We start from the raw sequence: 15,849 nt of genomic DNA, 5'->3' as shown, positions 1-15,849 counted from the left end.
ATATTTTTTTTGTTTCTTTTTCTAGAAGCAGCAGTGGTCAAGGGTATCAGCAAAGAGATCAGAGAAAGCAGGACAAAGGGAAAGAGGGAAGAGTGCAAAGAAAACTCAGATTGGAGTAGGGAGGGGATGAAGTGAACAAGCGTCAAGAAAAAGTGGCTTAGGATGGAAAAGAAGTTGTGGGGGGGAAAAGGAAAGATGAGAGAATATATCAGTGCAGCATAAACCAAAATGCAAAGTAAAGAGAAATAGTGGCAGATAGGTGGAAACAGCAATGAGAAAATGTGAGCCCCATCGGGAAACAGTATAAGCTATCCTGATGTGTGTAATCTGACAGTAACAAAACTATGTCCATATTATAGATGTTTTGCATTATGCCTGTAGGGACAGAGTCCTTCTCTGCATAGTCCGGAGACAGTTCTGGCAACGATGGTGGTCATGCATCCAAGACTTTCTCCTTTCCTCCCTCACAGCCATTGTCCTTTGCAAAAGTCAGTATTCCTCTCAGCGATCAGTTTTGGTCTTTTGCTAATGCCCATGGATAGCTCTGGCTCCTCCAGAACTTCTGGAATTCCTCCCTCCTAAAGTCTGCTTCACTGGATAAAAAAATCTACATCCACTTCAAGACTAATCAAAATGGGAGGGCCCATTTTATATACATTCCTTTAAAAACCTGCTGTTTTAGCTTTGCACTTCAGGATGTTTTGGAATCACAAGCTTCTAACATGTTCTGTGCTGAATATTTGCATAATTTCTTTTCCTGGAGTGCATTTGTATAGGCATTTTGGTGTGGAGCAGGAGTGTGCTTTTTGAAGCTAATCTCTTGACCATTCTCACTTATGCTTTGATTCACATGGTGGAGTGGTCTTGGGGTGTACAAACTGTAATTTTTTCAGAGGAAACTGAAGTTGAAAGATGTTCTCCAGGTGCTCATGTAGCATGCTCCATCACTAATGGACAGTCTGTCCATCAGGCCAGGCTAGAGACAACCTGACCTAAAATGCCTAGAAACACCTCCAGTGAGGATGTCAGGTCCTCTGCACCAGCCGTTGGCTCTACAGATCCACTCCTCCAGAACCACATTACTTGCACAGCCAAAATCTCAGTTCCCAGTATTGTCATGGTCTATCTGATACATGGACCAAACTTATTGCATTGACCAAATTACCATGAGGCCTTCTGCAGGGGCATTTACACTGGCTCCTCCTCATTAGAAAATAAGGAGGTGCCAGCTGGCAGGTTGGGTGCTGTGCAGGCTCTCCAGCCTCCCGAACCTGCTCTTCCACTCGGTCACATTTGGTGACTCCTTCCAATACACGCGTAAAATATCTATTTGAGAAGGATTTGGGAAGTTAAAGATATGCTAAAAAGAAAAAGGTAAGTGGCTGCCTGGCTATGTTCCTATGGAATTTATTTTAGCACTGTTGCAATACATCTGCGATGTATTTTAGATTAATCATGTTTAAATGCACAGTGTTCGCTACGTATGTCTTTATTATTTAACTATACAGTACTGAATAAAATGTGATAGAATTTATTTTCAAAGCATTTTGACTTATTTTGCTTCAAAACAAAATCACCATCTACTCCATGACTAATGTTTGGGGACAAAACTTTAAAATACACAATAAAAAGAATTCTTTTCCCATTCTCTTCAGTGACAGTTTTGCTATTGGGCCAAGTTTTCCTCTGGAAAAGGCAAAATCAGTGACCTATCTCCGGAGTCACAGGTAGGCAACAAGCAATGAAGTGTCTCTGATCATTAGCATGCCTATTATCTTATAGGGCTTGGAGGAAAGAACTGATGAGTTTAACATTATGGACACAAGCTACTCTGTGGCAGCTGGTTTACATGCTGGGGAAGGGTCCTGAAAACATTGAACTTACTAGTAGAGCTGGTCTATGTGTGTTTTTGTTTTAACTTGAGTAACATATACAGGAAGTAATGCAGCAAAGTGAGTTAGAGCAGAGATACCTCCACAATGCAAAATAGTGAGTCACCACGTGGATAGAAGGGAAGGCTGACTTTTTCAATATCAGTTAGCGCAAATAAGGACTGGTAGCTGCCGCTGTTCAGGAGAATTGTGGTGTTGCAATCTCTTATCTTTCATATCTGTGTCCTCTTTGGATGCAAACAGCAGGAGATGGCTGGGTTGGAGAAACTCCCGTCTGCCGCACGCTGGATGCAAATCACATTCTTCATGTGTTGACTCAGGGCTATCGATTTTCCTCCCTCCGTCCTAGTCATGCATTTTGTGGCTCTAAAAACACCTGAGGAGACAGTATTGTGTACACTCACTTGTTATATTTGTGCATGCTATTGAACTTCAGCGGGGGAGCTGGGCAGGGTGCAGATCAAAGAGCTGCATTGACTGTGAAGGGTAGGGACTGGGCAGGATGAGTGCACCCAGCTCCAGCTGGCCGGCACACCTGAGCTCAGCTTTGGGGCACTTTTGACTTCCAGAGAGCAAAGTTTGGGGCATGTCCCCATGCCCTCTCTCTCTCTATTTACATCTAGGACATGTGTGGGCTATGGCAGCCTACTTGGCTGGGGCAGGAATTAGATGAGCAGAGGTCTAAAGCTCCTTCTTCGCCAGTGCGGGGATGTACAGCGAGAGCAACGTAAGCAGCAGTATTCGTGTTAATAGCTGGGCACCTGCTATTAATAGTTGCCTGTCTTGAAAAACGATGCAGTGTGAACTGGCGATGGTAGCGATGCTTCCACTGACATCAGGTATACTGGCAGCATGTTCAGACTGTATTCGATGCAATCATGTAGAGATGTATGATTTCTGGTTGAGAAAAAAAAGTAAATGCAGCACAGTAGTACCAATGCAAGTCACCCTAACGAAGTACAGAAATAAGTCAGAAGCTCGTTTCTACACAGGAAGCTACTGTGAGGTTTAGTAGCAAAGATTTCGTATATTGCTTAGTCCATGCATGCCAATTTTTATTCTTATATTTACTTTTCTGTTGCCTACTTCAGTTAGTGAATAAGCTGGTGCTGCAGATCCCTATTCAGAGTATTTAAAAAACTGTTTTTGAGTGAGGCAAAGTTTCCCTGGAAAATGCAGCATTGACACTGACTGAGGGACCTGAGGTGACAGGTAAAACCAGGGTGTAAAAATGATAATAATAACAATAAAAATATAAGAACTCCCCTGAGATAATGCTGTGGTCACCTGCTGAAATACTGGATGGACTGGTGGTGGAATTTGCTATAATTAAGGTTTAATTCCAGCATCTGTGTGTGTGCCTGTCTTGTCCTTTCTCCATGCTGCTGTACAAACAAACAGTGGAAGAGAGCAAGAATTGGAGTGTGTAAAAAATACCTACATTTTAATCAGGGAAGCTCTCTAGCAGCAGTATGATCTGAGGAGGTTTAAACACAATAGCCAGAATAAGCAGCTCTTGAGTGATAACCCCAGTTCTGCCACTAACACTCCGCCCAAGGCAAATTATTTTACATCTATAAAATGGAAATGATAGTTACTAACCTGCTTTACAGGAGATTTGTGAAGATAAATTGGTTAATGTTTGTGCAATGTTTTGAACATGTAAAGTGCCATAAACCTCAAAGAATTATTACCTCAGTGAAGAGTCAAGGAATACAAATGACAATGCAAACTACAGTGTCTGCAATCTCAAATACCATGCAAACGAAATCTGAGCAAGCCAGATTTAAAAACCCTGCTAATTCAGCTCTAACTCATTCCTTTTCTCCTGCGAAGCCTGTCCTTTAAAATCACTTGTGCAAAACACAGGAAAGAACAGCAGTGCCATCCACGAGCAGTTGCTTATGAATTTTTTTTGGAGGGGCAAACACCCCATTTATCAGTGGATAATTGAAACCCATCCGTTTTTTGTTTTATTCAAGGGAGGAATCAAGCTACAGGGACTTCTTTGCTCTTGAAAGGATTTTGAGACTTTATTCTATTCTGAGGGACTCTGGAAGGGATAGGAGAAGTAATCCCATTTTTCTACCTGTAGGGAAATCGGTGGTTTGTCCTCTGTGGGTTCCCGCTCTCCACGCGCGGCAGAGGGACCAGCTCAGCAGCACGGGCCGCAGGTGGTGAGCAATCGTGGTTCTGCTCCCCAGCCCAGCAGTATCTGCATATGAAGGAACTCTCGCTTTACATGGACTTTACTTCATACGTCAGTGTGTTTATGCTTCATATCTAGCAGACGGGAGATATGTATGCAATATAAAACAGAGTGAGTCGCAGAGAAGCTGAAGAGAGATTTTGCATTTAATGTGATAGTCTCACTACGAAATATTAATTTAAAGCTAGTGGTGGAAAGGTTGATCTTTGTCTCGTGGCCTTTAATTCATACATGCATGAAGCTGGTAATAAAAGTTTTGCAATGTGAAGGGATATTGCATGCCCATGCTCAAATTTGTGTAGTGACATTAGCCTCAAAGGAGTTATACCAAATGCAATCACTGGGTGCGTGACTGGCTTTTTGGGAAAATGTCATATTTTAAATTTAAACTGTTCCAGAAGTTGTTCAGTTGTGCAAATAGGAGCCAACAGAAGGCCCGAAAGACCCGAACATCATTGTAAGCATCCAAGACCTCGGGTCTTACAGTCTCTTCATGTATGTTGTGACCTTCACGAGTAGAGGACAAATGTCATGAAAATAACACATTTGGGCTCAAAAAGGTCAGAAGACAAAAGTGATGGCAGCTTGCCACACTGCCCCGTCAGGGGTACTGCAAGGCCAGCATCACACTAGATTTTCCTATAGTGGATTTTTGCAGCGTGGGAAAAAATTTCAAAGGGAATTCGCCTGGTCTTCCCTTGCCCATCATGCCAGGAATGAAGGAGTTTAACTATGATCAGATATTCAGTTTTATATAGATTCACGTAAGTACAGTGCATGGTGGGAGGTGAAGTGAGTTTGAAAAGTTCCTGCTCAGAATAGCAGGTAGAATCACAACTGCATGAAAAATTCTGCAGCGAAAGCATTTGTACATTAGTATGGTAGGACAGGACTTTGACAAGTTTTTCCATTCAATTCATGCACCAGAGAGATTTTCTTTTTTCCTATGTTTAGTTTGTTTTTCAGTTATCACTCTGGTTCCTTTCTTTTTTCAGATGTCAAGAACTCCATTGCTTTCAACAGTTGTATCTTGATCCAATGCGTGTGTCTAGAGGCAAATGTTTTTGTTTAATATTTATCTATAAAACTGATTTGAGGCTTGTTTCTATCGTGTCTTAATTGTATGTCCTTATAATGCAAGCTGCAATCTTTAGTATTTTTTGAGGTTGCTTTGCAACCCTCCCTCCCTGGAAGTTGATCTCTTTTCCTTGGCCTGTGATTTTTAAAAATCCTCCTATGTGTCCAAATAGATGAAAACCAATTGTATACACATAATGTTTATGAGGCTGCACTGCATGAGCATCTTTGAAGCAAACTGCATAAATATCACGTTGAAAGATCAAATGCTGCCCTTAGTTACAGCCATGAAACCAATCAGATGAGCAGAGTGGCACCCGATGCTACTAATGCCTGAATTTACTTCAAGGTACTTCTTTTGCATTATTTACAAAATATAATCAAAACAGAATGTCAGCTATAGCATGCAAAAGCTGCACAGTGAGAAACTCACTTGTAACCCAATATATCTTAATAAATCTTTACAGGCATGATGGGATACATGGTTAAAGGCATCTGACCAAGCATCGTTTTTGTACTAATATGAGTAAATGGGGCTGTTTTCCTACATCTAGTTGGGTCAGGAAGTAGTTAAACTATCAGGAAAAGATAGAGCGGAGGAAGTTGACTGGCAGGAGAACAGTAATGCAGCATAAAACATGCATCACAGGGGAAAGTCAAGATACACTCAGCGGCTCTTTTGCAATCTATTGTGTTCCAACAAATTGCGATAGGCAATCACAACCTCCCGGAGCCCATGTCGTCATGGCCCTCAGTGCTGGAGTTCCCAGTTAATCACAGCAGTTCCCGAGCTTCGTATCCGATTGCCTGTGGGATTGAAGACGCCGGTCCTCACAAGAGCGTGATGCAGAAATTAGCAACAGCATTTAACAACTCTGAACGCTGAGGTCCCTGCCGGGACGACCGACACCTCCGCGCCCCGGCTACACGCCTGTCTGCCGGGACACCGCTTCCTCCCGCCTTGCGGGAGAGGTGTTCAGCGAAACCAAGATACTGCTGCCAAAAAGTGAACAGCACGCTTTGCCCTCCGTGGGGGAAGCGCTGCAGCGGGGGGAGCCGAGCGTGAGCGCTTTTCCTTGGTGTCCGTGGATTTCCCCGCGGCCCCCCCGCCTCGCCCCCACGCGGCACAGGTGGCGGGGCCGCCCTCTCCCACCTGGGCGGGGAAGGCGCCGCCGGTTCCTCCTCCTCCTCCTTGCTCCCGCCCCATCCTCCTCCTCCGCGGCGTCCCCAGAGGGAGCCGCTGCGCTCCGCGGCCGGGCGGAGAGCGCAGCCGGGCGCGCCCCGTCCCACAGCCGCTCCGCCAGCCCCGCGCGCCCCGCCGCCTGCACCGGGAGGAGGAGGAAGAGGAGGAGGAGGAGGAAGGCCGGGCAGGCAGCGCGCCCGCAGCCGGGCACGCACGTGTGCGCGCAGCCCTCGACGGCGCGGCATGCTGCGGGGGGCCGCCGCGGAGCGGGGCTGAGCGCGGCGGCAGCGCCAGGAGCGGGGCAGCTCCGCGCGAGAAGAGCCCTCCGTGCGCCCAGCCGCGCCGCACCGCGCCAGCGGCCGTCCCGCAGCATGGGCGGCCGCAGCCCCGCCGCCGCCGCCGGGCCCCGCGGGGCCGCTGTCCCGGTGCTGCTGCTGCTGCTGGGGCGCGTCGCCCTCTGCTCCGTGGTGGAGGAGAAGAAAGGTAGGAGCCGCGCCGGGGCCGCGGGGGCGGGCGCGGGGCAGCGCCGCTGCCTCCCTTTGGGAGCGGCGGAGGGAAAGTCCCAACTTCTTTCCTTTAATAAAAAAACAAAACAAAACAAAAAACACACTAGAGAGAGAAGGGGGGGGAGAAAAATAAAAATCTATAGCAGCGATCACGCAGCCTGACTTCCTGATTCTAGGCTGATTTTCTTTTGTGGGGGTGGAGGAAATAAAAGGGAATAAACCTTGGCACATCCCATCGGTTGTACTTTTTTTTTTCCCCCCCCTTGGCCTTTTTTTTTTCCTCCTTGCTTTTCGCCCCCCCCCCTCTCCCCCCCGCTTCCCCGCGTTGCCCAATCGCTCCGCGGAGCGCGCTGCGGGCGGCCCTGGCTCAGCCGCGGGGCTCCGCTCTGCGCTGTCCTCCGCGCCGGGCCGGACCCCGCGGAGCGACGCGGCCGCGCTGCCCCTCCGCGGGCACCGCTCCGCAGCCCCGGCCCGCCGTCGGGTCTGCGCCCCACCTGGCGTCGCTGCTCGTCCCCCAAAAAGATCCGTACCTGGCCGTGGCGGGGGTCGAAGCCGGGAAAACTCGGTGCTGCTTCTGTTTCCCCCTCGTTAAATTAGAGTTATTTATCCCGGCCCGACCTGGCCGTCCCTCGTCCCCCGCTCAGCGGCCGCCCGGCCCCGCGGTGCGTGGGAACGGCGCGGAGCGGGCTGCCGCCGGCTGGCGGGTTTTTCCTTTCTTTCTTTTCTTTTTCTTCTTTTTTCTTTTTTTTTTTTTTTGAGAAACTGGTCTAGAGGGTGAGAAAACGCTTCTGGCCGGTCAGGTCCGTCGCTTTTTCTCTGTGTGTGGTTTTCTCTTTTGTGAGTTCCGAGAGCAGGCCCCGACTGCGGTTCCAGGCAGAGTGCAGTCGTCTTTATCTTGGAAATCTGCCAGCAGCGAAAAAAGCAGGGTTTTCTTTCCTTTCCTTCTTCTTAAACATAGAGCAGGAGCAGAGAATTAATAGTTTTTAGAAGGGCTGATGCATGGCTTGAAACAACTGAATTAGTCTTTCCTGACTGTGGACAGAAACACACCTCTCTAAAGAGCTAGTTGCACAATCTGAAAAAAGTCAGGAGATTTGCTTGTCCCAGGAATCAAGTTCATACCTGTTGTTGATGTAACGCAGGTAGTTTTTCTTTCCCTCGTTTCTTTTTTTCTTTCACCCTTTGGAAATGATGGGAAGCAAGCTGACTGCATCTGCTGTGCTTGTGTTCAAAGTCTTTTGAAATGCAGTCTCAGGTGCATGTGCCATGCAGAATATGTAAAGTATGGAGAGGAATACCTTGTTTATAGTGCTTGATACTGTATCTCACAATATTATGAGGGTACCGGTTATCTGAGGATTACTGAATAACCAAGAGCTAAGTGATAAACCCACTAGGGTTTATTCTCAGTATATTCTGTTAGAAAATAACTGTTTGTATGAGAGAAACTTGCAGCTCGATGACAAAGATGAAGGCAGAAGGAAGTCTTTAAGAGGTGTGAATTAATTGATTGGTCTTTATTGCTCCCCACTTGAGCAAGAAAGTCAGTCAGTGGTACATAATGAAGTAGCATTTGAGAATCGTGAGATACCAGTTCAAAGTGGTAGGTCCAACAGGTAGTAGACCATCCATGCATGTCCAGACCCTGCCTCTGTGTTAAGCAATAGGATTCCAGTGTCAGAATTTGGCATTAGTCTAAAAGTAAATGTGCTGTAACAAACCTGTGCTAAGCTGACAAGTCACCAGATAAAATTCTGTTGCTAAGAGAAGTTCAAATGATATAGGAATTTATACTTTTCGAAGCTGCAGAATTTCAGCCTGGTTTGTTTTATTACCCAAAAGAGGAGATACCTCAAAGAAATAGTACTGGGGCAAATATTGTTCTTATTAGAAGAATGCCAAAATCACCCCATAAAATCAACATAATGTTTGAATGGAAATTTAAATACAGTTGTGTCTTTTCCAAAAACTTTAGAATGAGATCTTTGAATATGGATGAGAGAGAACTAGTTTAGCCATAACATCCTAGTCATTAAGATTTTTTTTAAAAAAACAAATTCCAAAATGAAGTGGCGTTGTTGGAAATTGAAATACACTCACAAGGATCAATACCTCTTTATATGCTCTAATGTTGACCCAGATTAATAACAGTGGAACTAATCTGGGTTTCCTGTTTTGTACGCAGGATGGCCTGTTAGGTGGTACCTAAGATAAATACCTGTGATAGCGGGCATGCTGCTTATTGCAGGATGTGTTTGACCAATGTCCGTTCTATGCGGCCATGCTCAGTGATAACACTGCGATTGAGGCAAAATGTTTTTCATTGGTTTTATATCGTTCGTTTGGATCTGTAGTCACAGCCGCTGTGGGACGGAAGCGCTCTGCTACGTGCTGGGAGCGCGCGTGTGAGCGTGCTGGGCAGCTCCATAGCTGCAGACGTTCTCTGTGGTGCCTGTTTGTACCTAATGCTTTACACTGCTTTTTGAAAAACAAAGGAAAAAGAAGTTCCTTAAGGGTATCGAAATACTCATGTTCACATGAAATAAAAAATGTCCATCTGCTACTCCGTGCAGTGTTTACCTATGTACTATGTGTGTGCCGATGTTGTGTAATGCTGCCGCTGAGATTGCAGGTTCTGCACTGTATGTTGTATTTCGTAGGTGTTTACGATAGATTTTCATACCTGTGACTGTATTCACCTCTGGGGTGAATATGCATCTATCCGCTGATAGAGTTCAATTTGGTGAAATAATATAATTAAGTAAAGTCTGAGTGTAGACTGGTCTTGCTCCAAAGCCTCAATGTGTGAATGGTTAAGAACAAAACCCAAACCCTGTCTTTCAGGGTAGTTTCCGATAAGCAGGGAAGGGAAGGTAAAGCAACAGCAACATGTCTCTTTATTTGATCAACCAGCAAATACACTATGTGCAAAATGCTGCAAAAGAGATTGGCCTCAACAAAGTACTCGTGTGGTGAACAAACTACATACAGGACTGGCAGTAGTAAATACAAATGTATGATTTCTTGCATCAAAAGTATGTTAAGAGATTTGCAGATAACCAAGAAATCAAACCGATGCCCTGGAGACTTCACAATCCAAGCAGTCCATTGTAATTCCTTCGTTAATTTATAGAGAGAGACTCTCGGGGAGTGTCACACAATGCCATTACGTTCCTGAGGGCTGACTTTTTGCATTTGGGTATCCATATATCACTGAAATCATTAGGATATGCTAGCTTTAGCAGCAAGATAGCTGACTAGCTAAACCAGTTCCTTCACAAGGTGTCCTTATCTTTCTTCAGCACAAACTGCAGTTGTTTCGTGGTTCTTCAGAAACGAGCTTAGTGAAAGGTAGACTTCACTTTAGGGACAGTGACAGTACCTTGATAGAGTGGTTTTGCATAGAAACTGTTGATGTTCCCTCAAAGTCCTGGATCAGTCCAAGTTTTGGGATTACATGTGCATCAGAGGGTACAGCTGCCTTGTGTAAGTGTTGTATCCAAGTAAGAACTAACATATATTCCCAATCAGTAGTAGGTATGTTACATGCATTAATAGTTATATGCATTAATAATGAGAACTTGCATCAAATCTCATGTTAGACTCAGCTCTGTATTGCAAACATGCTTGTGTAATGTAGATGCGGTTATACCATGAGAGAAGTACTTTGACTTATCAAACTTTCCTTGGGGATTCAGAATCAGCTGTAGCAGCAAACTTGTTCTTGGGCTGGTCTGCGTTACAAATGCTGGCTAGGGTAACCCGGCCGACAAACCTTTCTGATTTAGACTGGTCAGAATGGGGGGGTTCTCACTCAGTAAAAAATGACCCACTTGCTAGAACAATTGTTATTAAGGTAGTGTGTAAATTGCATTAGAAGTCTTTTATTTCTGTGTTTGTTTATTATTCACAAATACCATTTTGCTGTTCAGTTGTGCTTGAGCACTTGCTAGGGAAAAAGGCTATTTTGCTGGTTGAGGCTCGGCTGGCACAGGGACCGCAGTCAATCCTGCTGGGGCTTTGCTGGTTTGAGGAGAAAGGGGAAGCTATTAGAAAAGGCAGCTGAGTTTTTTATTTCTCCTCAGTGGAAGGTGCGTGCTAGCTTTTCCGTGCCTGGATTTGCTCCGCAGTGGTTGCAGAAGACATGTAGCCTCTGATGACTGCTTGAGTAGTTACAGCTATGAATAGGGAGGGTACTTCCCTGGCTTGCTCTCATCTGGAGCTGAGATCAAGCACCGCATCCTGCTGTAGCTGTAGATTGAGGAGCGTTTGCCTGTGCGGGTGCTATGCGGTGCTTCACCCAGCGTCGTCCCGCAGGTAGTACGGAGCGGGAGCCACTGCTTTGCCTGGACTGCATGACAGCCGGCCAGGGCTGATGCTGGGAGACTAGCGGAGGGCCCTGTGCCCATCAAACGAGGCAGATGCAATGCCGGCTGGGTGACCGTGGTGGCAAAAGCCATGTTAGATCTGACCTATCAGAAATCCTCTGCTCCTGAGCAACGTTGCTGTTTATCCCTGTCTGCTCAGGAGAGCTTGTGAAATGCATGGGACTTGCGGATCCAGCACGACAGTTCGATCAGCTTTGCATAGTTGCAGATAGAAAGCATTTAGGTGCATTTTGCTTTGCGAGGAGTTAATGGTACACGGCATGGAAAGCCACTATTTGATATTTCATGTGGACTCTGACAGTGTTGTTTGAATTAGTACAGTATGCGCTCACCCTGTTAAATGCACACCAATTTGATCTCCTCCTATGCACCTTCACTTCCAGGAATGCTTTATTAGTAGGTGCCATATGAGGTCTAGTATCGTTCCTGCCCATGCTGGTTATTGATGTGTTGCTTCTTGGCTTCCAACTACCTGAAACTGGTCTGTAATGCTTCTTTATTTAGGGCTGAATTCTGCAGACCTAATAGTATTGAGTAATAATGTATTTTTTTTTCTTCTGCAATAGTTACAGAACATTTGGCATGAATATGGGAAGCAGAAGTTACTCCTAAAGGAAATGTGGGAAAAAAATTGTACTGCACCTACAGAGAAGTTGTACCAAAATAAATGTCTATTCCTGCTGAAGCAAGGTTGTTATTTATTAGGACAGCTGTGACATGCCTGAGTGGTTTGTCCCATAGGGAGAATGTGTGTGTGTAGGTACAGGTTTGGTGCTCTCTTTTTTTTTTTTTTTTTTTTTTAACAAGGGTTGTTCTCATGGAAGAAACAATAGAAACCCATTTGTTAGTTTTCTCATTTAAACAGATAATCTTTCTGATGACTGCAGTGAAAAGACAAGGCAACATCCCTTGGCCACTGAGCTTAGAAGTACACTTGCTACCATATTGACTTTTTTTTAAGTCATTGCTAGGAGAGAGCAATGCTGAATATATGTAGCCTGTGAAGGGGCACGAGCTTTCGTTTCGAAGCTGGAGTGCAAGGTGCGTTTTGCCTGTGGGCAGATCCATGCGAGGCAGCTGTAAGGGTCCTCCTAGAGCTAGGCAGCCTTCTCCAGCACAGTACATCTGCGTACATGAAAGTAAACATCTACGTGTTTGCATGCATGTCTCAAGATTAGATTGCATCAAATTATGGGTGGTTTTTGTTTGTTTCAGTGGCTGAACCAAAAAAAAAAAAAACTGGAAGGAAAAGAATAGTTCCAGTCAAATTGAAACAAAAATGTCAGGGTAGTTCTGGTGAAGCGAAGAAAAGAAAGGAGGAAAAAAAAAAAAGAGAAAGAAACCCCAAACCACCAACCAGCTAAGAAACATTATTCTAGGATAATCTGGAACATTTAATTTGACCTGAGACTATTTGTTTTCTTCTTCAGTTGGCCAGAAAGGAAAGTTAAAAGCTGTTTGAAATGAAGAGTTACAGGTTTGTTTTAAAAAATTCAGAGCATGGCTTAATTTTCCTAAACCTCCTTCCCACTCAATTTTTTGAGCAAAGAACATTTGCCGAGTCTGGCTTAAATTAATAAATTAGCTTCAATTCCATCCTTCCCACTGAAAAACTAAAGTTTTGGTGGCGGAGGGGGGCAGACTGTCCTTGGTGTATATGCAACAAGCTTAGCTCCAGTCTATATAAACATTATGTGGACATGTTTGTGTAGTCTGAAATGTTTGCGATCTCTTTTTCATTTTCACCCATTGGGGGGGGTGTTAAAATCCATTACTTTGCTTGGCACAGTGTATTTTGCCAACCTGCAAGAGTAAAAAGGGGCTTCTCGACGTGCGGGACGGGACCTGGGGCCGGGAGGGCTGCAGGAGCTGTGCCCCAAGGGATGCGGTGGCAACGGTGTGGGGGCTAAAAGCGCCCGTCATTTGTGCGGTGGTGCAGCTCGGCGGCTGCTTTCTGCTGCAGAGGCACTGGCTGGGAGCGCGGCAGCCCCCCAACCTCCGCCACCATAGGTGACTGAGCTGCCCCAGCCTAGGGCAAGGCCCACCTGAGCAGCACTTGCACTTGGCTGCACGTCATTCTCTTCCACCCAGCACTCAGTTTAACTCGAAAAGGCTGTGTTTTTGCCAGCTCCCTGCATCCCAAGCCAAAAAAGCACAAAAAAAAAAAAGGCAGTACCAGCAAAAGCCGTTTTGCCAGAGCACCTCTCCCTGCGCGGGCGGCGTTGGCCAACGTGGCTGTCGGTGGTGGATGGCCACTCCTGGCGGCGCCGGGCCAGCAGCACTGTGCAAGTCGGCAGGGCTGGTCTCAGGCTAGATGTTTTCCAGGCAAATGTGGAAGGAAGGAGGAGAGGATATAAACCAGCCATTTCGTTGACAGGATAGTAGCATTTAAGCTTAGGCTTTTACGAGAAGAAAATTTTCAGTTTGTGGGAATGGGGGATTGTGTGCATCGTGTAATCAAAACACGGCGCAGCGAGGCCGGATTTCACCTCACTGGCTTCGGCAGTAGACTTGAAAATAACCAGAGAAAGCTCTGGAAATCAGCTGCGCCCGGCACTGGGGCCACGCGCTTGGGGAGAGCGCTATTTTACCTGTTGCCAGCTGCGGGGTCTGGGCCGCGGAGGCTCTGACGGGCCGCCTGAGGTAACGCAGCTGGCAGCGCTGGGCTTCAGGATTTTGGCGGCCACCCCCGTGCCCTGACCAGCACACAGCGCTGCCTGCAGTTTGAGGTCCCCCGCTTCCTACGCGGGGCTCGTTCCCAAGCTTCGAGGTGACATCTCATGCAGAGACCTCCCCCGTTTCGTGTGGGCCGCTGCAGCGCATCTTTCCGGGTGGGTTTTGCACGGGGTGACCTGCTGCAGCGGCTGCCCTGCTCGGCTCCCCACGGCCGAAGCGAGGTGGGATCCCACCCGCCTGCGATCGAGATGGGGTGTCAGCCGCGAGTCTCCTCGTGGCGTCCGGATCGTCTCTGCAATCGCTCTGCCCGTGCCCATGCAGCACGGTTTAAGTGGCAGCCGTCGTATCCGCAGTGCCCGCTAACTGAAAATGTGAGCAAACAAAAAATGCAAACCCCAAACCTATAGCTGCTGCTGTCTGTGGAGGTGCATGCACGTCCCCCCATGTTAAGATCCGAGAGATGTATGTGCGCTTCTGAAGGTTGAATTTGACTCAAATGTAAGGTAGTTAATGCTTCTTTTTGAGGTCTGCGTACTTAAATTTTGCAAAGTGCTATTACAGTTGCATGTGTGATTGCCTAATGCTAAGCAGTTTCCTGCTCTGGGAAATTCCTTTTATTTTTTTTTTTTCTTTTGATTGCATGTAATTAATTGCGAACCTTTTTTTTTTTTTTTTTTTTAAACCTTATGTTCAAAATGCCTTTGCAGAGCAACCCTGTTTCCTGAAGTTCACCCAAGAGGTAAGGCTGAGGAAGGAGGCAGGGTTCAAGGAAGAAGCTTGTTTTAGCAGTCGGGTCAGTGATTTCGACAGTGCCCTTAGCAAAGAAGCAAGAGGCCGTTTGCACAAATCAGTAACTAGTTCCTATGATTCAGACTGAATCACACAGTTCAACTCATTTGAATAAGTAAATGACTTCTAGTAAACGAGACAACCTCTGCAATTAGGATGGCATGCTGCATATTTGTGTTATTTATTATGTGGTTTTCAATAGATATGATTAAGCTGGGTTACACTGGGAATGCTAGGTGGCATTTCAACACAAGCCGCTTAACCAAAGCTTACATTAACATGAAATATGCATTTGTTTCATGCAGGTGGCATTGTGCTGCATCTTTGACACTTAGCTTTTCTTATTAGTTTTCCAAAAGCAGACACTTAACAGGGAAAAAGATTCCCCTTGCCAAGTGAACCTCTTGTTTGTTTGTTTGTTTGTTTGTTTTTTTATTTATTGTATTGGAGAGCTCTTGAGCAGGCACTTCCCAACCGTTTGCTTCAGTTGTGGCTGTCCTGCCTATGTTCCTGGGCTATAAACTCCAACGGATGTGCCATGAGCAGAGATGCAGAAAACAGCTTTTCTGGATGTGCGTGTGGTTTGCACGTTATCTCTGGTGTTTCCAAGGGGACGTGCTCCATGGTTCGCCTTGAGCTTCTGCTGCTGTGTTTGGACTTCCGATGAGAGCACCGTAATTAGGAGAAAACAAGGAAGTAAAGGTCTACTTGGCCTTTGTTTCCTAACGTTATCTATTTATTAGTTTGTATTAATTTTTAGTAGCTCTGTTGTGCTATTGAAAAACCCCATGTGGCTTTGGGGGAAGGTTGTGAAAGTAGTATTAAAAAAAAATATAGTCATTAAATTATCATAGCTGGTTATATGCTGTACAAAGCAATATTGATTAATTCAAGAAAACATCTAAGGCAGTAAGCAGCTCTAGTTGATGGTGTGCTTTGGGGATATGGAGAACAGGTAAGATATGGGACCTGCTCTCTGGATCATCGTCCCCTGTATATAACAGCATGCAATTCTAGGAGATTGCTGTCGTGCTTGTTTCTAACTTTTTCACTTAATATAACATCAAAGGTACTTAAGACACTGAGGATACCCGTTTGATGAAAGAGTCTTTCAGAATAATAAGATACT

General features: G+C 45.8%; 2 protein-coding genes and 1 long non-coding RNA gene across 5 annotated transcripts in view; 2 read left to right on the top strand and 1 right to left on the bottom strand.

Annotated features, from left to right (window-relative positions):
* LOC112996111 (golgin subfamily A member 6-like protein 25) overlaps window positions 1-5,205 on the top strand; it is a 134,900-nt gene extending 129,695 nt beyond the window's left edge. Inside the window, exons 10-11 of the mRNA XM_064506627.1 lie at window positions 1,656-1,727; window positions 3,988-5,205. The gene's annotated coding sequence lies outside the window, so the exon portion shown is untranslated. The remainder of the gene's footprint in view (window positions 1-1,655; window positions 1,728-3,987) is intronic.
* LOC112996114 (uncharacterized) lies at window positions 1,474-8,173 on the bottom strand. 2 transcript variants are annotated; one of them, XR_003262355.2, is made up of 4 exons: window positions 7,398-8,173; window positions 3,982-6,935; window positions 2,654-2,789; window positions 1,474-2,268 (listed from the first exon to the last, which is right to left on the bottom strand). It is a non-coding gene; the product is annotated as an uncharacterized LOC112996114 (long non-coding RNA). The 2 variants fall into 2 exon arrangements; XR_010387699.1 differs by having other exon boundaries at window positions 1,474-2,789; window positions 7,398-8,172.
* Window positions 6,718-15,849, top strand: part of EGFR (epidermal growth factor receptor) — a 168,668-nt gene continuing 159,536 nt past the window's right edge. For both annotated transcript variants that reach the window (XM_064506626.1, XM_064506625.1), the window contains exon 1: window positions 6,718-6,844. In XM_064506626.1, the coding sequence (XP_064362696.1) occupies window positions 6,733-6,844 (112 nt within the window). In that variant the 5' untranslated portion in view covers window positions 6,718-6,732. The remainder of the gene's footprint in view (window positions 6,845-15,849) is intronic.

This window comes from Dromaius novaehollandiae, chromosome 2, assembly GCF_036370855.1.
Source record: "Dromaius novaehollandiae isolate bDroNov1 chromosome 2, bDroNov1.hap1, whole genome shotgun sequence".
Lineage (NCBI taxonomy): Eukaryota > Metazoa > Chordata > Aves > Casuariiformes > Dromaiidae > Dromaius > Dromaius novaehollandiae.
Note: the sequence above shows the minus strand (reverse complement) of the source record. Positions and strands in the feature narration are given on the sequence as shown.